The sequence below is a fragment of the Phoenix dactylifera genome, chromosome 2, assembly GCF_051530095.1.
Source record: "Phoenix dactylifera cultivar Ajwa chromosome 2, Ajwa_hap1_PhDact_Kaust_v1.1, whole genome shotgun sequence".
NCBI lineage: Eukaryota > Viridiplantae > Streptophyta > Magnoliopsida > Arecales > Arecaceae > Phoenix > Phoenix dactylifera.
The window spans coordinates 55,634,899-55,655,667 of record NC_143191.1 but is presented as its reverse complement, the minus strand read 5'-3'; the positions used below and the strand labels follow the sequence as shown (position 1 = coordinate 55,655,667).

The 20,769-nt window shown below is 42.2% G+C and overlaps 2 protein-coding genes across 5 annotated transcripts; one reads left to right on the top strand and one right to left on the bottom strand.

Annotated features, from left to right (window-relative positions):
* Positions 1-4,515: 4,515 nt before the first annotated feature.
* Positions 4,516-9,471, bottom strand: LOC149768430 (putative disease resistance protein RGA3). Of its 3 annotated transcripts, none has more exons than XM_089929240.1 (4): positions 5,985-9,471; positions 5,422-5,529; positions 5,088-5,171; positions 4,516-4,981 (listed from the first exon to the last, which is right to left on the bottom strand). In XM_089929240.1, the coding sequence occupies exon 1, from the start codon at positions 9,258-9,260 to the stop codon at positions 6,093-6,095; it is 3,168 nt and encodes a 1,055-aa protein (XP_089785366.1). In that variant the 5' UTR covers positions 9,261-9,471; the 3' UTR covers positions 4,516-4,981; positions 5,088-5,171; positions 5,422-5,529; positions 5,985-6,092. The 3 variants fall into 3 exon arrangements, with proteins under 3 accessions (XP_089785366.1, XP_089785367.1, XP_089785365.1); XM_089929241.1 differs by having other exon boundaries at positions 4,516-4,857; XM_089929239.1 differs by having other exon boundaries at positions 4,516-5,171.
* A 4,300-nt stretch (positions 9,472-13,771) lies between these two features.
* On the top strand, positions 13,772-15,722 carry LOC103715781 (galactinol synthase 2-like). 2 transcript variants are annotated; one of them, XM_039118539.3, is made up of 4 exons: positions 13,772-14,215; positions 14,619-14,942; positions 15,039-15,173; positions 15,239-15,722. In XM_039118539.3, exons 1-4 carry the CDS (start codon positions 13,889-13,891, stop codon positions 15,512-15,514), a joined length of 1,062 nt encoding a protein of 353 aa, XP_038974467.3. In that variant the 5' UTR covers positions 13,772-13,888; the 3' UTR covers positions 15,515-15,722. The 2 variants fall into 2 exon arrangements, with proteins under 2 accessions (XP_038974467.3, XP_008801762.4); XM_008803540.5 differs by having other exon boundaries at positions 13,773-14,215; positions 15,263-15,722.
* Positions 15,723-20,769: the final 5,047 nt, after the last annotated feature.

The window sequence follows — 20,769 nt, the reverse complement described above, 5'->3', positions numbered from 1 at the left end:
CGGATTAGCTTTAGAGGGCCTATATAAGGGTCATGTAACTTCTTGTTTTAAAAAATATATGAGAACCTGAGAAGAAAAGTTTATTTATAGTACAACCCATTGGCTCGCTATTTTTACTATTCATCAAGAGAACAACTTTCTTCTCTTGTTTTCTTCCCACAAAATTTGTTTGATTCCAACAAATTGGTATCAGAGCAAGGTTACAAGTTTATCTTGATGTCTTCTCATATGTTGCAACCACAACTTCCCAAATTCACCGGAAAGAATTATAGTCAATGGAGTCTTCAAATGAAGGTTCTTTATGGATCCCAAGAATTATGGGATATTGTAGAGAAGGGTTTTGTTGAATTCGATAATGAAGCCTCTCTTACTTAACAACAATTGCATGAGTTGAAGGACAATCACAAGAAGGATAAAAAGGCGTTGTTTTTTATTTATCAAGCTGTTGATGAGGTTATCTTTGAGAGGATTTCTCAAGCTACCACCGCAAAAGAAACTTGGAAAATTCTATATGTTGCCTATAGAGGATCTGAAAAAGTTAAGATGGTTAGTTTGCAAACTCTAAGGAGTGAGTTTGATATGTTGCGAATGAAGGAGAATGAGATGGTTGAAGAATTCTTTAACTGTGTCACATCTATCGTCAATCAAATGAAGATAAATGGTGACCAAGTTGAAGAACAAAGAGTTGTAGAGAAAATTCTACGAAGTATGACAAGAAAATTTGATCATGTTGTTGTGGCCATCGAAGAATCAAAAGACTTATCCACTCTAACCATGGAAAGTCTTTTAGGTTCTTTACAAGCTCATGAGCATCGTATTGTTCAAGCTACTCCACCCTCACTTGAGCAAGCCTTTCAAGCACAAACTTCAATTCGAGGTGGCCAACGTGGGGGGCGTGGAAATCTTGGAAGAGGAAGAAACATTAGAGAAAGAAATCAAGTACAAGAATATGGATCATCTTTCAACACAAGAGGAAGAGGAAGAGGAAGAGGCAGAGGTCGATCTTCTCTATCTCAAGTTCAATGCTATCATTATCAAAAGTTTGGCCACACTATCAAGTTTTGTAGAAAGAAAATGATAGAAGAAAATAACAAGGAGACAAATTTCATGCAAGAGAAAGATCAAACTCAAGAAGAAGGTACTCTCTTTCTTGCCTGTTCGGCACAAGAATCTAATTCTCTTGATGTTTGGTACCTTGATAGTGGTTGTAGTAACCATAAGACGGGGAATAGAAATGTTTTTGCAACTTTGGATGAATCTCTCCCAAGTGAAGTCAGAACGGATGAAGATAATAAGCTTTTGGTGAAAGGAAGCGGAGATATTCTTGTTCATACCAAGAATGGTGACATTAAGCGTATGGCTAATGTCTTCTATGTTCCTGGCCTAAAACACAATCTCTTAAGTGTTGAGCAACTTTTAAAGAAGGGACACAATATTCAATTCAAAGATGATTCATGTGAAATTAAAGACATGAACAATGCTCTTATTGCCAAGGTGAAAATGACTCCAAACAAAATGTTTCCATTGAAGATGCAACATGGAGGTCTTCCTTGCTTCAACACCATCATCAAGGATTCATCATGGCTATGGCATCTATGCTATGGGCACTTGAGTTTTTCCACTTTAACTCATATGTGTAAGAATCATATGGTGCGTGGCATGCCTAATATCATTATGCATGATCAAGTTTGTTAAGGATGTGCACTTGGGAAACACCATCGACACTCTTTTCCAGTAGGGCGTGCATCAAAGCCTCTTAATTTGGTACACTCAGATCTCTGCGGACCTATGAGGACAACTTCTCTTGGAGGTAACCGATACTTTCTTACATTCATTAATGACTTCAGTAGAAAAACATGGGTGTATTTTCTCAAAGAAAAATTAGAAGTTCTTAGTTTCTTCAAAACCTTTAAAGCCTTGGTCGAGAAGCAAAGTGGTTTCAAGCTAAAAACTTTGCGTTCTGATCGGGGTGGTGAGTACATTTCCCATGAGTTTGTGGATTATCTTAAAGCAAATGGCATTTGGCATCAACTCACAACTCGATACACTCCACAACAAAATGCGTTGCCGAAAGAAAAAATGGAACCATCATGGAGATGGCTAGAAGCATGCTCAAATCAAAGAGAATAAGCAATCATTTTTGGGCAGAAGCTGTGGCATGTGCGGTTTATCTCTTGAACCGTGCTTCATCCAAAAGTGTTCAAAGAAAAACTCCTCAAGAAGCTTGGAGTGGTTTTAAACCTTGTGTTAGTCACCTACGAGTATTTGGTAGTATTGCTTATTCGCATGTGCCGGATGAGAAAAGAGGCAAGCTAGATGACAAATCTGAAAAGTGCATTCTTCTTGGTTATTGTGAAAATTCCAAAGCCTATAAGTTGTTCAATCCCATCTCCAAGAAAATTATCATTAGTCGAGATGTCAACTTCAATGAAGAAGAATCTTGGGATTGGGATGGCAACCATAGGAATGAAGAATCAATTATGGTTGATGTTAATGAGGACAAAGAATAGAATGGTGGTGATGGTGCAAGAAATGAAGAGGATATAACCCCACTTTCCTCTTCATCTTCTTCTCCATCCTCATCATCATCCTCAAGTGATTCAAATGCTCCAAGAAAAACCAAAAGCATAAGGGACATTTATGAAATGTCTAGGAGACTCTCTGAAGAAGACATGACTAATTTTGCTTTGTTTGCTGATGTCGATCATCTTACTTTTGAAGAAGCATCTCAAGAAGACAAGTGGAGGCATGCTATGGATCAAGAAATTGATTCTATTCAAAGAAATAACACTTGGGAACTCATGGAGCTTCCAAGTGGTAAGTATTCTATTGGTGTGAAATGGGTATACAAAACAAAGCTAAATGCAAATGGAGAAGTTGAAAAACACAAAGCACGACTTGTTGCAAAAGGGTACAAGCAAAAATATGGAATTGATTTCTATGAAATCTTCGCTCCCGTTGCTCGCCTTGAAACAATCCGCATGGTTCTAGCTTTGGCGGCGCAAAGAAGTTGGAAAGTTTTTCAAATGGATGTCAAATCGGCATTTTTGAATGGAGTTCTAGAAGAGGAGATATACATTGACCAACCACCGGGTTATGTGAAGAAAGGTGAAGAGAACAAGGTTTGCCGGCTCAACAAAGCTTTATATGGCCTAAAACAAGCTCCAAGGTCTTGGTATAGTCAGATTGATGGGTATTTTCTAAAAAATGGCTTCAAAAGGTGTCCTTTTGAACACACACTCTACTCAAGGGAGAACACTCAAGGTGATATTCTTATCATTTGCCTCTATGTTGATGACTTAATTTTTACCGGCAATAATCTTAGCATATGTGAAGATTTTAAAAGAAATATGATGCATGACTTTGAGATGACCGACATGGGTCTTCTTCATTTCTTCCTTGGAATTGAGGTAAAGCAGAATAAAGATGGGATTCTTATATCTCAAAAGAAATATGCACATGATTTGTTGAAGAAGTTTCATATGGAAAATGCTTCACCTGTAAGCACTCCAGTGGAAGTTGGGTTGAGGCTAACTAAGGATGATGACAAAAGAATGATTGATGCAACTCTTTATAGAAGTCTTGTTGGTAGTCTTATGTACATGACTGCAACAAGGCCCGATCTTATATTTGCTGTAAGCCTAATAAGCATATTCATGGAGTCACCAAGGAGAATCCATTGAGAGGTTGCTAAAAGAATCCTACGATATGTACGTGGAACAATTGATTATGGCATACACTATGCAAGAGTTTCAAATTCAAGGTTGGTTGGCTACAGTGATAGTGATTGGAGTGGAAGTATTGATGATAGCAAAAGCACTTCTGGCTTTGTCTTTCATATTGGTTCGGGTGCTATCTCATGGGTATAAAAAAAACAACCAATTGTGGCACTCTCTACGGCAGAAGCGGAGTATATTTCCTTAGCCTTGGCGGGTTGTCAAGCATTATGGTTAAGGTGGATTCTACAAGAACTCAAGCATTCTCAAAATGAAAGAACAAAGCTGTTTTGTGATAATAGTTCGGCTATTGCACTTACAAAAAATCCAGTCTTTCATGAAAAAAGCAAGCATATTCGAATCAAGTATCATTTTATTCGAGATTTGGTCAAAGATAGAGAGATTGAGATCATGTATTGCAAAACGGAAGATCAAGTGGCGGATATTTTCACCAAGGCATTAAAAGTTGATGCATTTAACAAATTGAAGAGAAACTTGTCATGGTCAAAGTCTAGCTTAAGGGGGGATGTTAGAAATTAAGCTAGACCTTTTATTTTCCCAAGTCATTTATGATGTGTTGTTTCCCTATCTTTGTAATTCCTAAAAGTCAAATGTCTTTTGGTCTCCCAAGTGACATGGGGAGATGGTTTTTTGATGCTTAGGGAATGCTAACGAGATTAATACTCTTAATCTCGGATTAGCTTTAGAGGGCCTATATAAGGGTCATGTAACTTCTTGTTTTAAAAAATATATGAGAACCTGAGAAGAAAAGTTTATTTGTAGTACAACCCATTGGCTCGCTATTTTTACTATTCATCAAGAGAACAACTTTCTTCTCTTGTTTTCTTCCCACAAAATTTGTTTGATTCCAACAATGATTACGATCCAACAACATGCCTGGACGGACGTTGTTTCTATCTAATAACAGAGGTTCTGTTCAAAAGCATGGCTTTTACATTACAAATCTCTGATGCTAAGATCTTTTCATGGTGGAGGGTAGAGCTCCTCAAAAGCATACCAGAATCTTCATCCTAATTCCCCACTCCTCCCAAGTGAACGGTAGCTCATTGGAGATTGTTTTGTTACTTGAAGGACTTGAGCTGGGAGAGAATCTCTCTCTCTTCCAAGATGCACCATTCACCTTGTGGGCGTTGGCATGTCAATAATGATCTTAGCGGGAGGCAAAAAATGCTAAATTCTTCTGCTTAAGCTTATGAAACAATGAGAACTGGAACAACAGTATCTTGCTGTCATTAATCCTTCGCCTGCATGAGAACCAGAAAGACTTTGTCTTGACTTTCCTATTTAGTCTCTGAACTCATAATTGTATATTAATGCATGTTTCCAACCAATGGTTTTTAGAATTCATACCGTCGATGGGTAATTGCTTGTGCTATATATGACACTGCTGGAACCACAGCTATGAAACAAGGAGTTAAAGCTGGTCTGTTGGGCCTGCTTGATCATACAAAAACAAAAGATAGGATATAAAAACAAACAAGATGATAGATCATTACTTATCAGGAAATTTGAATGCCATATGCTCTTCACAACAAAAAAAAACAAAAGGTGGACGGATGTTTTTCACCAAGGAACTTTTTACTTTTGAGAATAAATTATCACCAAATTTCTCCCCTCCCAAGCAACTAGTAAAGCTATTTTTTTCCCTTAGATTTCACTAATTGCGGGTCTGATAGCGAATTACCTCTCAAACTTCTTTTTGCATGCCATTATTGCTGTTGCTTGATGTTGTTGAAGACGAGAGATACTGGTGTTGAAGGAGAAAGTGCCAATCCTATACCGAGATATCAATCTGCTTGTGAAAGAAAAGAAGAAAATTAAGATCACATAGATATTAGACCACATCATGAAATAATGTCTTATTGGGGATCGGTAAAGGAAATGTTCCTAACAATTTTAAGACGTTTCCGTTTGAGCAATTTTAAGACATCAACTGACAGGGCCAAATGGACCAAAGCAACAGCTCGGGCCTAGAAAGGCCTGTATATAATGCTTATCCCATGCCAACAAAGGGAAGGATTGATAGTGTGTCATCTAAATCAAAGTGCAACTAAGTTAAGTAATCATACGATAGCCAAAGGAAGGCATTGTTATGCATATCATCCAGTCCCAGACCATGCAATATGCGCACAAGGATTCCATGCATTCAATGAAAGAAGGCAGCCAAGAAAAGAAAATAAATAAAAACTGGTATCAACCAGCCTCTTTTGGAGGCAAGGTCACGAGTAATCTGAACAGAATATGTACCTGAAAGGACAAGAATGGTGCAGAGTATCACGGAGTTGGCAAGTAATCTCTTGCTTTTTAAAGCAGATGCAAATAGAGAGGAGGAACTGATTGCTTCAAGATGTGTCATCAGATTAGAGGCCAATCAGACAGCCCTCGGCGATAGATTTTGTTGGAGAGAGTCAACTTGTGGAGGAAAGGGAAGCACGGATGTTCTTCACCAGCACCCGCTAACCACTCTGGGAGAGACTCTGCTTCTCGATCATCAAGCTGTATGTGCTCCACGGCATTCGCACCCTCCACAACCTTTAATTCCACACAATCGTCCACATCTATGTGTTTAAGTACAGGAAAGTTGGAAACTCTCTCCAAACTTGAGTTGTGGGCCAAGATCAACTTTGTTAGAGAGGGGAGGTTTTGTATTTCCCTCAGGCTGTGGGCACGTGTAATTTCTAATGTCTTCAGGACGGTGACATGACCGAGGAGGCTCTCCGGAAGAGACCTCAACTTCGGACATCCATCTATGGTCAAAACCTTGAGAGAAGGAAGCAACGATCTTGTCTGGTTGTCCTCATCCCACTGCCACCACCATTCTTTCCAATTAGTCATGTTTGTAAATACAAGTTCCTCTAGTTTAGGGAAGTAGGAGAAGCAAGAGTCTGTTTTTCTTCCATTCCGCCCTCTTGCACCAGCACTACCACCTGCCAGCAACAAGAATTCAGGCCCGATGCTCGTGACTGCAGAAGCACCTGAAATCGAGAGGTAACATAGTTGTGGCAGCATTCCCAAGGGTGGAAGTGGCTGGCATAGACTACAATTCTTGAGATCCAGCCATTGCAGGTTGCGGAGCGATGACGAGGAGGGTGTCATCATCCAGCTAGGAAACTCACGGCCGAAGTAGCCATTGATTTCAAGCTTTTCAAGGCATGGCGGTGGGTGGAGCTCCTCGAAGACCTCCCCTATTCTCTTGATATCTTCCTCCTCGTAATCATCTGCACAAGGCTGCCGCACATCAAAAGAGCTGCTCCGTAGGGTGCAATGCAGAAATAGAACTATGAGATGGGGCTTGGCTTGAAGTGCAGCAGCTTTTGCTTCAGCCCTGTCTGATACCCTCTCCAATTTGACCATTCTCATACACCTGAGCTGGGAGAGGGATTTCAACTCTTCCAAGGTGCAGAACCTCCCGTGTTGATATCTCTTGTGCTCCTGCGCCCTGACATCCTCTCCAACTCCAGATCTGCAGCCCTTGCTACCATTCACCACAAATCCCACTAGTGTATGTAGTTGTCGCAGTCTCCCTATTCCTATTGGTATACCATCAAGTGGTGCATCCTCGACAACAAGAGCCTTTAGATTGATTAACCTAAGGACACCGCTAGGGAGGCTGTGCAAATATTTACAATCCCCGAGTATCAAAAATTGGAGATTTCTAAGATTCCCTATACTCTCTGGTATCTCTCTTATTGAACTATTAGAGAGATCAAGAGTTCTAAGGTGCACAAGATCTCCTAAAGAAGTTGGGAGATTGTTGATGGCTGTTTTACGTAAATTCAAGATCCTTAAACTCCTCAGCTTTCTGAAGAGATCTTCTGGAAGATGACGAATAAGTGGGATATGAAAGAATGACAGGGTCCTCAAGGATGTCTGTTTCATTATCAAGTCAGGTATAGTTTCTAAGTTTTCATCTACAATTGATAAACGGCGTAGTTTTATTGATGAAGAGGAGGACATGATCTTGTTTTCAAATGCTCGTGCATCTCCGACGAAGCACTCATCCCCTGCTATATGCAGAGCTAGAGACTGCAGGAGGTCATGCATCCTATAACCCTTCTCATCATAATATTGAGGATATGGCTGTAGAAGGTTCCTTTGCACCAACTCCTTCCAATACCCTTCTGCTACATCTTCCAAAGGCATATCGCCTTCGGATGTTACAAAGCCCTCTGCAATACATCTATTGCCAAAAGGACCTCCACGAATTGGGAAGTCCTCAGGAAATAATGTAATGGAAGTGAAGCACTGCTTCAGAGGAGGTGGTAAATCCAGATAGCTCAAGTACAACGGGCCCATCTCCTCTTTTGGAAGTTTCGTAAAAGACCATGCTGGACTAGAGAGGACTTTTTCCCATTCTGAATGCCTTTTCTCCTTAGTTCGAAGAACCCCTCCAACAATCCGAAGAGCAAGTGGAAGGCCATCACATTTCTCTACAATTCTCATCCCGACGTCACTTAACAGATGCATGTCTCCTTCCTCACATTCCTCAAACACTATCTTGCAAATTAATGACCAACCATCCTCTTGAGACAACTTCTCCACCCTATGGATGTATACTGCTCCCATCTGTCTAGCAATGGCTTCATGTCTGCTTGTTATCAAAATTCTACTATCTGCCGAACCACTATGCAAGGGCTTTCTCAGTAGCGCATCCCATACTTGCGCATCCCAAACATCATCCAAGACTAGAAAGAATTTCTTGTTCATAATGACTTGGCTAAGCATGGGTTCGAGCACTTCCTTCTCCTTAGCCTCTCCAGGATCACCTCCAGCTTGCTTTATGAAAGATCTCAGTAAATCGAACTCAAAGAAATCTTGGGACACGCACAACCAAATCCATGAGTTTGGGTTGAAGTTGTCCCGAAGTTTCTTATCATTGTAAATGTTCTGAGCAAGAGTAGTTTTGCCTATCCCCCCCATGCCAACAATGGCAAAGACTTGGATTTTTTTGTTATCTTCCTTTATCAACAAATCCGTCAACCTCCTTGTATCCTCCTCAATTTTTTCTCCCACAAGATCAGGTTCGACAATAGAAGATGTCTTGCGACTTATTCTACTCTTGTAGCGGTCATCACAAGGAGCAGGCGTGAGATGGAGGTCATCTTTGTCCTTGGCAAGTTGTTCAAGCTCACGGTTGAGATTTCTAATTCTGTGGCCAATCTCATGACGGAATTTACCTTCATGCCAGCAAGAAATAGGAAGATAGCAACAACGTACCAACTCACCACAACAAGATGATGATGAATCTGAGCTGAGAAGCTTCTCGCCCTCGATCCAGCATTCATCGATGATGTCGTCTGCATCGTACATGAGATCTCGCAGCTCTTTCAGCCAAAGGTTGATGGCCTCGTTGTCGAAGCGTCTATTCTCTGCATCAGCGAGAATGGTCTGCATCCTCTTCAGTCTCCTATGAAGCTTCTTGATTTCCTTGGGCAGACCCAAGATCTTGGCAGCCTCTTCCTCTGCATAGGTTAATAGCATCGTACACAAACGAGAGACGAAGGCATCCAGGACCATGGTCATTTTTTCGCTTCAACTTCTACAAAGACGAGACACTAGTTGAAGGATGGTGGGAAGGAAGAAGAATCACTCACTGGAAGGCATCGAGGACCATCGCCCATCCACCAGCTCGAGACTGCCCGTGACTAAAGGACAACCGTTGTGGAAGAATCATGTGAACATAACCCTTTAAACCTACACCATCTTAAATACTAAATTCTATATGACAAAAGAGACCAGTTCTGTGGGTAGAAAACAGGGAAAACCGAGTGGCCCACAGTCAAGCCGTAGTGGCAGGGAAAGCCGCGTCCGATTTTCGAACAATACGCGGCCAAGGTAGAAAACAGGGCACCCATTTGTCTTTAGCTCCAGGAAACTGAGTTGCAGCTTCATCTAAAGGACAACCGTTGTAGCATATGACATAAATTATATACTAAAATTGAATACTATTTTAGGACTTAGGTTGAAAGCTAATGTCAGAAACTATCCCAGTAATATTTTGCACCATCTTCCATCTAGATTCATTACAATTTTATGCTTCCCGTAGACGATCAAGCTAGCTCAAGGCAAAACTATCAGGGCCATATTGGCATGAGTAGGAATTTGCTGTGGTACTTAAAAAGCATCACTGAAACGTAAACTCGGTGAGATTTAAAATGCATTTTGATATGCAATACACAGGAACTTCAGCAAGATCGTATAAAATTTATAGGAGTTATGACAAGATTTCAGGCCAGCGAGTGCAAAGAGCACACTACAATGACGAGAGCCATCTTACGGATTCTTTAGAGCAGGGCGATAGGCCACTAGAAGCTAATGCTTCCTGGCTTGTTAATTTATCAGGACACATGCATGCTGAATTCATTGTCCATGTGGCGGTGTGCTTGAGTACATCCCCAAGTCAGTTGCATCCTGCAATCACGAGTTCACCAAAAGGCAACAGCATTTTAGACTTGATTTCACAAATCAACGAGAAGAAGATTGCTAATAAAATTCATGCTCTGTAGAAAGAGTTTGTCATTGTAGCATGATAGAATGGTTTTGTGATTTTGGAAGACGTTGCGTGCCTTGATTCCTCTAAGGAGCATTTAATATGGGATAATGACCGTGCTTGGTTGCACTACAGTGATTCTATATGGCAATGATGCTAAATCATCCCTACTTTTCAAATTACCATCCAACCCGATGATAGGAAACCCGTCCGTGAGATCCGATATCTAAAATCATCCTGGGGAGTGATCTTGGATAATGTGCTATGCAATAGTGCTACAAGATAATTGAAAACATTTTAATGTCATATTACACATAGATTTTATTGCATATTAACTATCGTTGATAAGTGATTGGTGCATTGCATTGCACATGCATGTTACTAGTAAAAATGGAACGGGAATCCGCATTCTCTCATTATTGTTAAGAGTATGGTTGGCTTGTAGTCAATAACAAATGACCACCTCCCCTGCAGCCAAGAACTCATCTACAAATTCAGCATGGGCTGGGTGTGCGACGTACTCAACTATGCCTTCCATGATGCCAAGGTTGATTCAACACATGGGTGAATCCTTAATGCCCTTTCTCTACGCTCACGCCCTTTTATTTGCATTCAAAAATGACAGTGCAACATCAAACGAATGGAAAACAAAAGGGAGTCTAATTTTTGCGCCACCACGTGTGGAAACTCTCTTCACATGCAAGGATAAGGTTGGTACATCTGAGACCCCACATTCTGCAGTAGTAGGAGTCTCATGCACTAGGACACCATTTTTTTATACACAAATTTGATCCAGATGATAGGCAAATGTTCTAGATATTTTTAGTGCAAAGGAGGCTAAAATGAAGATGGTGGATGCTGGTAAAAAGGATGAGGGTTTCATATTAACCCAACCTAGGAGCAATGGATTTGATGGATGTTGCTAATTGCGGCATTATTCTACTTGACCAAACCAAATGCTTGTCTTGAATTGGGGAGCCACTTTTAACTCCAAATGAAGAAATACATTCAGGTACTGATCATATTAGAAGCTTGCTTGGCAAGAGCATGAGTGGCAGATTAAAATATGCTATTCAATTTAATTTACGAAGATTTAGGAAGGAGGCTCCAGCAGCCTGAAATTATGTATGCGACCAATGCGGTGAGGTGAATGAAATATATATGTTCCCTAACAAAAGCTTACAAATAGCATTTGTGTCCCTACAAATCTTCTTTCGCGGCTCTATTTACTTCTAATGTTATTGCGCGGACCTGTGCGAGCATATGTTTGGTCCCATACCGGTTATTTGCTGGGTAGATCTTGGATACTTATACAGGATCAAGGAACCTAAATACCTATTTTGGGTGAGATCCTGGGTTGTTACAAATGGTATCAGAGCGGACCCGATCCATAACCTATGTGGACTAGGGGACACTGCATTACGGATCCATTGGGGCTGACCATGAGCCGATCGTGGTGTTTGTGATTAGATTTGAATAGATTTGAACCCTTAGCCTAACGAGTACGTCACAGTTTGAACGGAGGGAGTATGTGAGGATCCGTGCGAGCGTGTGTTTAGTCCCACATCAGTTATTCGCTAGGTAGATCTTGGGTACTTATACAGGATCAAGAAACCCAAATAATACCTTCTGGCTAGGCATTTTGGATGAGATTATAGGTTGTTACAGTTACAAAATCCTATGAATGTACAAAAATATGTTTGTCGAGCAAACATTATGATAATGGCAATAAGCTGCTTAGTGTTGGTTTGTGCTAGCCAACAAGGAGAATCTAAAGAAAATATGAGTCTCTACATTGGGAAAGTCAACAAAAAACAACCCTCCAAGATCTTAGATTCATTTTCTTGTATCAAGAATTTTAAATCAATTAGTTTTAGACTAATATGCTTGCGCGCCGAGGCTGCCCTCTGGCCCGTGGCAGCCCATTTACTGCCTGCAATACTTAAAACATCGAATAGGCCACCAAGTACTCTCTCAAGATGGTAATCCCCAACCCATTCAAGAAGAATCATGAACCTAATTCGAACCGGATCATTCGGCTTGGTTTATGTAGGTGTTTTTTTTTATTAGGTTTGATTTTGATTTAGGGCAAACTTGAACAAAAAAAAGGTTCAATTTTCGTTTGAATTTTTAGAAAACCAATTCAAACCGCCCCAACCCGGCCTAACTCGACCCATGTGTATATATACAAATATATATCTTCAAAGCGACCTAACCTGACCTAACTCGACCCATATATGTCTATATACATAAACATCAATTTTTTATTTTTTATTTTTTTTATTTAAAAAGGAATATCAACTTGATAAACCGAGCTGAACCGAATTTTTGGATTGATTCAAGTGGTTTTTGTAGACGGTCAGCTCAGTTTTTGTTTCGATTTTAGAAAACCAGATGATTTGATAACTTGAAACCAAACTCAATTATGTTTGTTCAAAAAAATTCATGATTTATGATATTTTTTATCTTCTTTTCTGCATCGTTATTTTTTTCTTGGCGCAAAGCTTATGAGACAACGTTTTAGGTATGCCAAATAATTGAAAAATATTTTTATTGAAAAATATTTTTAGGTATTTAATATCTGGTTACAACCCGAAGCCCGACAGATACCAGATTTTTTTTGGTCTAATATTGTGTTTGAGGGAAGTGTTTTAACTGGATTTAGGTTTGGGTATATGAATATATTGGTCTACAGGTAATATAGCCAATTAACTGGCGCCAAGTAGCAAGATACACGCACTTCCCGGGTCCACTGATGACACGTGGCATCACAAGGACCTCTAGAAGCGAGAGCAAATTCTAGCTTGGAACCCTAAGACGGACATGCACCATCAATTTCACCTCCGTCACGATCTCAGTAGCAATCGATCGCCGCGGACCTTCTCGAGATTCACTAACATTAGCACTCCCATGACAAATAACCAACATTAGCACTAATGGCCCCATAAAAAAAATCATTCAAATATGAACCATTAAAAAGATCGGCTCGGAAGATAGGCGAACAAGACAGAGCATTTGCTGCTAAGCCACATCCGATTATTGTTAAAAAAATATTGTACTTTTTTATGTATGTATTTCGTGAGACAAATATAACCGCTGATTTGGGTCATCTTTGAATTTAGCATACTTCTATTCCTCTGGCGCTACATAATTTTTCTTTTTATGATTTCAGCTAGCGGCAGATGTAAAAAAAAATGATAAAAAAATAAAAAAAAAAAAGAAGAAAAAGAAAAAAGTTCGGCTCTCCCGGAGCTTCCAGAACCACACTTCTACCTGACCCTCCTCTGCCAGCTCAATCTAGCAGCCCTTCTACGCTAGGGGAATCCGGAAGGGCCTCCAAACTCTAGCTCCTTCCACCGCATCGTCCCCGCTCTATCCTTCTCTGGAACTTTCCAACGTGCTCAGTCACCGTTAGATCCCATCAATGACACACGTGTACGACTGGAATCTCATTGTCTATTGGTTAAAAATTATATCAGTGTGTCCTTTTTAGTAATTTAGGTTTCTCCGGGGTCCCATTCCTCGATTATTTATTCAGGGCCAGTTCCTCGTTCTCTTCGCGTCGAAAGAGCGACCGAGAAACATCCTCGAACGATTTCTCTCCTTCTCCGGCTCTCCACCTCCCCAGTCTCTCCCTTTTCGTCTCTTTCAGTCTCTCGCGATGGCGCCCGAGATCGAAGGAAGGGCGACAACATCCGTGGCGAAGGCGGTCGTGCATCTCCCACGGCGGGCGTACGTGACGTTCCTCGCCGGCGCCGGCGACTACGTGAAGGGCGCGGTCGGCCTGGCCAAGGGTTTGAGGAAGGTGGGATCCGCGTACCCGCTGGTGGTGGCGGTTCTCCCCGACGTGCCGGAGGACCACCGCCGGTTACTGGAGTCGCAAGGGTGCATTGTGCGGGAGATCGAACCAATCTACCCACCGGAGAACCAGACCAAGTTCGCCATGGCGTACTACGTCATCAACTACTCCAAGCTCCGGATCTGGGAGGTAAGCTTGTATTTTCCCCATCCAACGCCGTTAACTAACTGTCATAGCTTTTTCATCGGACTACCCGTATGAAATCTTTGTGCGTGTTTTCACAAACTGATTTCGAAGCGGGCACGAAATGGTCTGCCTGTGTCTGGAAATTTCTATACGAGTAGAAAAATCCACGGCTCAGTTTTTCTTTCCAGCCACAAAAATACCCTCGATGCATTGGAATAATTACGTAGATCGTGATTTATGCGCTAATAAAGTTAATTAGCTGCCGAAGGTATTTTCGTAATTTCATAGATCTTTAGACTACGACAACCAGTATTCTAGGATTATACGGTACGCTTAACCGCGGAGTGGTATAAGGTTATCAAAGTATTAAATCCTGACCGATGGATTGGATTTGTGATGATGGCAGTTCGTAGAGTACAGCAAGATGGTGTACCTGGACGCAGACATCCAGGTGTACGAGAACATCGACGAGCTGTTCGACCTCCCCGACGGGTACTTCTATGCGGTGATGGACTGCTTCTGCGAGCGGACGTGGAGCCACACCGCGCAGTACCGGGTGGGCTACTGCCAGCAGTGCCCGGAAAGGGCACCGTGGCCGGCCGACGAGCTCGGCCCGCCGCCTTCCCTTTACTTCAACGCCGGCATGTTCGTGTTCGAGCCTGGCATCGCCACCGCCGACGCCCTCCTCGCCACCCTCAAGGTCACGGAGCCCGCACCCTTCGCCGAGCAGGTAATGGAACAGTAAATATCCCCAAGTTCCAGGCTACTGTTGTCATTTGAGAAGTGCATTCTAATACGTTTATGGTATTTATTTATTTTTTTGCAGGACTTTTTGAACATGTTCTTTAGGGATATTTACAAGCCTATCCCTCTGGTGTACAATTTGGTTCTGGCCATGCTGTGGAGGCACCCGGAGAACGTGGAGCTCGACAAGGTCAAGGTGGTCCATTACTGCGCAGCGGTACGTGATGGAATCATTCCCCACCGTCCATTTCATAGACATTGACACTAACGTTTCCTAACTAGAATTGGCATATTGATCAACGACAGGGATCGAAGCCATGGAGATACACGGGAAAAGAGGAGAACATGGATCGGGCTGACATCAAAGAGCTAGTTCGGCGGTGGTGGGACATCTACAACGACGAGTCCTTGGACTATAAGAGGCCCGCCACCGCCGCTGCTGCCGCCGTCGTGGACGGCGGCGCTGCGGCCGCCGGAGAGGCGGAGCGGCGGCCGTTCCTGGTGGCGCTGTCGGAGGCGGCCGCCGTCAAGTACATAAAGGCGCCGTCTGCCGCCTGATATATATTGGCCATTTAGAGACTTCTGGGGTTGGGGCACGTGGGTTGTACGTGCGGAAGGGAGAGAGTTGGGGATCGTTTCAAAATCTTGCGTTCTTATGGAAGAAGTGTGTAATTGTAAGCAGGAAGCTTCTCAGGGAATTTGAGATTTTGATGTAAATCTGCAGCAAAAAGAAAAAATCCTAAAATTAAGTGCCATTTGAGAAAAATCATTTCTCTAGTAGTATGCTCTTCTTTTTCTTCTTATTTTTGCTTTTCTTTTTTAATTTCTATCATGTGGCTATTCATTGATTTATCAAAGTGGTCATGGAAATAATGAGAACTCCACAAGCTTGTTACAAAATGGAGAATGGGCTGTTCAAACCAGTGCAGTTTTTATTCTTTTCCCAAAACAGAATGGTGAGAGAATTCATGACACATGGTATACAAGTGTGAAAAAAGGTGAGGGAAAAAAAGAGAAAAGATGGAGAGGGGAACCCAACTACCTTACAGTTGCTTGCCGTAGTATTAGGCATGTAGTTCCTTCAGATTTAAATAAAAAGTTTATTGCATGAATATTTTTTAAAAATTTAAATTTGTGTGAATACATTTTTAAAATTTATATTTATTTTTGTATCTTTATAAAATACTGTTTTTGTACAAATATTTATAATGATTGTTCTAACACCGTTCATAAAAATCATATTTATTTTAATTAAAAATAAAATAGAATTTAGAAATTATTTTTTTATCCTTCATTGCAATCGTCTTATAAATATTTCTTTTTACGCATCTATTCATTAAAAGTATTTTAATCATTTTAATTTGAAATCGTTAATTTTTTAACAACGTTGATGGTGTGGGCACATATACAAAAATAAGAATAAAAAAAAGATGGAATAGCAAAACAAGTGTTTTACGAGGGTATATATGCAAATATCAATTTGGAAGAGTATTCATACAAAATTCGATATTTAGAAGGATATTTAGAAGGATACAAACCAGGAGAGTATATTATCCACAAAGGGTGGTGTTAAACATCTAGGCTGGTCTGAAATTATAAGTCTCACCCAGTTTAATTTTAGCACCTCCAATTAAGTGGATTAGTGATCATTGAAATAACTCCGAGGGCCTATATTTAGCTAATTTTAGGGTTTGAGGCCCGAGCCCTACATATTACCTAGAGAAGAAATTTCACCCCTGTAAGAATTACCTGGTAAATTCTGAAGATAGGATTCAAGATTTGAACCAATTCACCCCACCATGACATGAGTGACTCCACAGACTGAGTGGGTATTTTTTCCATCTTCATTTAAGATCCGTTACGGAATGTAAGACTCGAGAAACTATTCGCATGAGAGAAATAGCTTAGATGTTCTGAACAGAGTATGCATTTATATAAATAAAAAAATCACACCTATGCCTAGTATGTGGATAAAGAGGGTGAAAGGAACTGCTATAAAACGCAAGCCAATTTCACCAAGAGTTCAGCATGTCAGTAACCTAGCCTCCATGAATGATGCAGTGCAAACTAAAAAACTGCAACGATACCAACAATTACTTACAAGAAATTAGTAGGCTTTTTTCTGCACATTCAACAAGAATTCAAGCTACATCTTGATTACCACCAGCTTTGATGAGGAGTTTGACATCAAGGCTTAAGTCCCAGCCTCCTCAAATCACCTTGTAGGATAGGGCCATTGGTGCCGTGGATAAAATAAAAAAATCTAACTTTGTAGTACAAGGGACTTGCCAAAAATTATGCCGTCTTTCTTTTTTTTGGGGGGTACAACAGCAGCTCATGCATGACGAATGTAAGTGCGGCCAAGAAAATCAAAAAAAACGAGATCACACAACGGATCAGGCGTGGAAACGTTGTTCGCCCGAATAAAGCCGCCGAAGTGGTGAGCTATAAAGCAAGCAACCCAGTTTGCAGCATTGTTCGCCTTCATCTAGACATGTGTGGCCTGATAACAAATTTGGCGTTGTGGTCTCTGATAACAAATTCCACACCTCCACTGCTCCCTCCCTCGCCAACACTACTGTCGAAATTCATCTTGAGAAAGCCAAGGGTTGGGGGCTCCAAAAAACAAGCATGGTCCTGGACACTGCAAGAACAAAATGGGAAGCCTAGATTACCCTAGCCGACCCAAGGGGCGATGCCTTAATAGTGCCAATAACCTTTGCCGCATGAAGTAGAATTCTATCTGCCACCACCCTCGGATACGTGCTGTAGTTCTCGAAAATCCAAACATTCCTATCTAGCCAATAGTGGTAGACCAGATAGGCAGCAGTAATCCCATGCTCCTCAAGGTCGGGCCCCCACGAGGAAGCCTCCAAGAAACATAGAAAATCCTCAATCGAGGTCCACCCCTGTCGCTGGTCGGGGAAGGTTAAGGCGCACCCCCAAATCTGAGCGGCTTGCGGACACTCAATGAGACATAGAAGATAGACTCCTCTACCTCCGGGCAGACCACACAAACTAAGAAAATCCTTACTCTCCACTGAGCCAGCACACCTCTGGTAGGTAAGCATCCCCATACTACCTTCGAGACAAACAGGACCACACGGGGATGGATGCGCATCCTCCAAATCTAGCCCCCATCAATCTGCCGAGCCAACGTCCTTCGACCACCCCACATAGGTCTCGGGCTCTCACCACCGACCTCCTAGTCATACTCTAGACTTTTATCCACTGCCTCATCTACAGAAATCGGCAATGATAGGACCCACCTAGCAAGCTGCTCCCCAAACATCTGCCTAATGAGGTCCTCGTCCCACCTCTTTTCCTCCGAAATGAATAGATCGCATATTCTACATCCCTCCGGCCAGCTGTGGTCGATCAAGGTGGGATAATCACGTAGTGCCACCTTGGAAAGCCATCTATCCTCAAGGACGTTGATAGCCCGTCCATCCCTGATCTTCTATCTGATCGTCGGGATCACCACCGGGGCGCATGTGTAGATCTCTCTCTAAATGAGGAGCAACCTCGACCGATGTGGAAAACTATCGGATCGGCCGGATCCCCATACTTAACCCTCAACAGAGAGCCCCAGAGACTCTTCGACTCCAAAAGAAACCAAAATGCCAACCTGATCGCAAGGATCTTCCGACGCTCAATCAAAGAATGGACCCCTAGCCCACCACTGCTAGTCGGCTGACATATAGTCTCCCAGGCTAGTAAGTGAACACCAGTGTTGTCCCCACGCTGCCCCTAGATAAGCTTATGAACAGTCGCTCCATGCACTGCAGCGCTGCATGGGGCACCAAAGTGTTCGATAACAAATAAATATGGATCAAGCTTAGAACTAACCGTATCAGAGTGACTCTGCCCATCATAGATAGAGCGCCTGTCTGCCACCCCTCCAGTCTGCATCTGATGCCTATCTCTATAAAAGAAAAGCACTCCCCCCTACGGAGACGCCGGCCTGTGATCGGGATCTCAAGATATCTCAAGGCTCCCTCCTGCTCCCCAATCTTTAGGATTCCCATGATAGAAGCCTTCACATTTGGGTTGATCTTCGGGCTGAAGCAAATGGCTGACTTTGCCAAGTTAACCTGCTGTCCGAACACCGCACAATATGCCCTCAGAATCCTCCGAATCACCAGAACCAATCGTCTCGTCGCACAAGCCAATAGCAAACAGTCATCAGCAAATAGCAAATGTGAGATCTGAGCCGAACCTGCCTCCGGTCTGTATGCCTCCACCTCCTGCATCACTGAGGCATGCTGAAGTGCTCTTGAGAAGGAATCTATGCAGATGATGAATAGAAGCGATGATAGGGGCATCCCTACCTCAGCCCTATTAATGACCCGGAGAACTGCAAGGGGGAGCCGTTGACCAGTATGGCAAAAGACAGGGTCTGAAAACACCCCTGAATACACCCCTAACTTCACCTAATCTGAAGCATGTGAAAGCCAAAACCCTCCAAGGAGTGAGTCACGAAGTCTCACATCATCCTATCGTAGGCTCTCTCCATATCGAGCTTGACACCCATCAGACATCTGCGCCCTGGCGCCCTCTGAAGATTAGACATTAACTCGTGAGTAATGAGCATGTTGTCGGAGATGGATTACCCCCTAACAAAGGCCCCCAGCTCAGGGCAGATGAGTTTAGGTAGGATGCCCCTCATCCTCTAGACCAGAATCTTTGCCATAACCTTATACCAGGTGGTACACAAGCTGATCAATCAAAAGTAGCTCGGCTCCACTGGATTCTGTCTCTTCGAAATTAGGGTGATGATGGTCTGCTTCCATTCATCAAGCATCGTCGCAGACGAAAAGAACTACTGGACATCAATCGTCACCTCCAACCTAATAATATGATAGTACCTTCTGAAGAAAACTGGAGAAAAAGGTATCAGACCCGTCTCATTGCTGAGTTACGCCCCGTTCGATGCGACGTTCGCAGCGGAATTCGAACGGGACGTCGTTCATTGCATGAACGCGCCTCGGATCGTAGAATTCAAAAAATTTTCTGGATCCAAATCCAGAAGATCTTTGAATTCATTAGGGAGGGGAGATTAGGATTTGAGGAAGGTTGATTAAGATTCATGAAACTGAAACTAAAATCAGAAGAAATTAATTTGAAGATCTCATTTTCAAAAATTCTGCAGGTGAAGAACACCGCAGTCTGATGATCTATCTAGGTTCCTGTTTGAGCCACACAATTGTCCGGCCTCTACAAGTATCTATACGAGGATCTAATCATCTGAGATAGGGTCTTACCGGAGTGCTAGCTCCTTGCAAAAACCTCTCATGACTATCATATAGATTAGAAGATAAAAATCTGCAATATACCTCCTTAAAGAAGAACCCTTTCTTCTTCAACCTTGCTCGCGATGGAGGAAGAGGAAGGAGGAACCTTGCACGTGGATCTTCCTTACCTTGCTACCGTGGAAGAAGAGGAGGATGAAGACCCCTTGCTGCCGTGGAGAAGGAGAAAGAAAGAAGAGGAGGGTTGGAGAGGAAGAGAAGAGAATTAATTCATAACTTCTCCCTTGCTACCCTTTTATAGATTGGGTTTAGGGCTCCTCCTAATCTTATTAGGAGTATGGGACTATAACCCACCCTTGGATTAATGCCAAGTGTCCAATCCTTGTGCTCATAGATGCATGACATGTGTCTATATAATCAATTGATTAATTTTCTAATCATATTAGGATTCCTAATCTCATTAGGAGAATTAATTGATTTGGGAGCATGCATCCTACAACGCCATGGGGACTTTAAAGTCCGCATAGTGTGAACATGACTTAAGTCATATTCATCCTACAA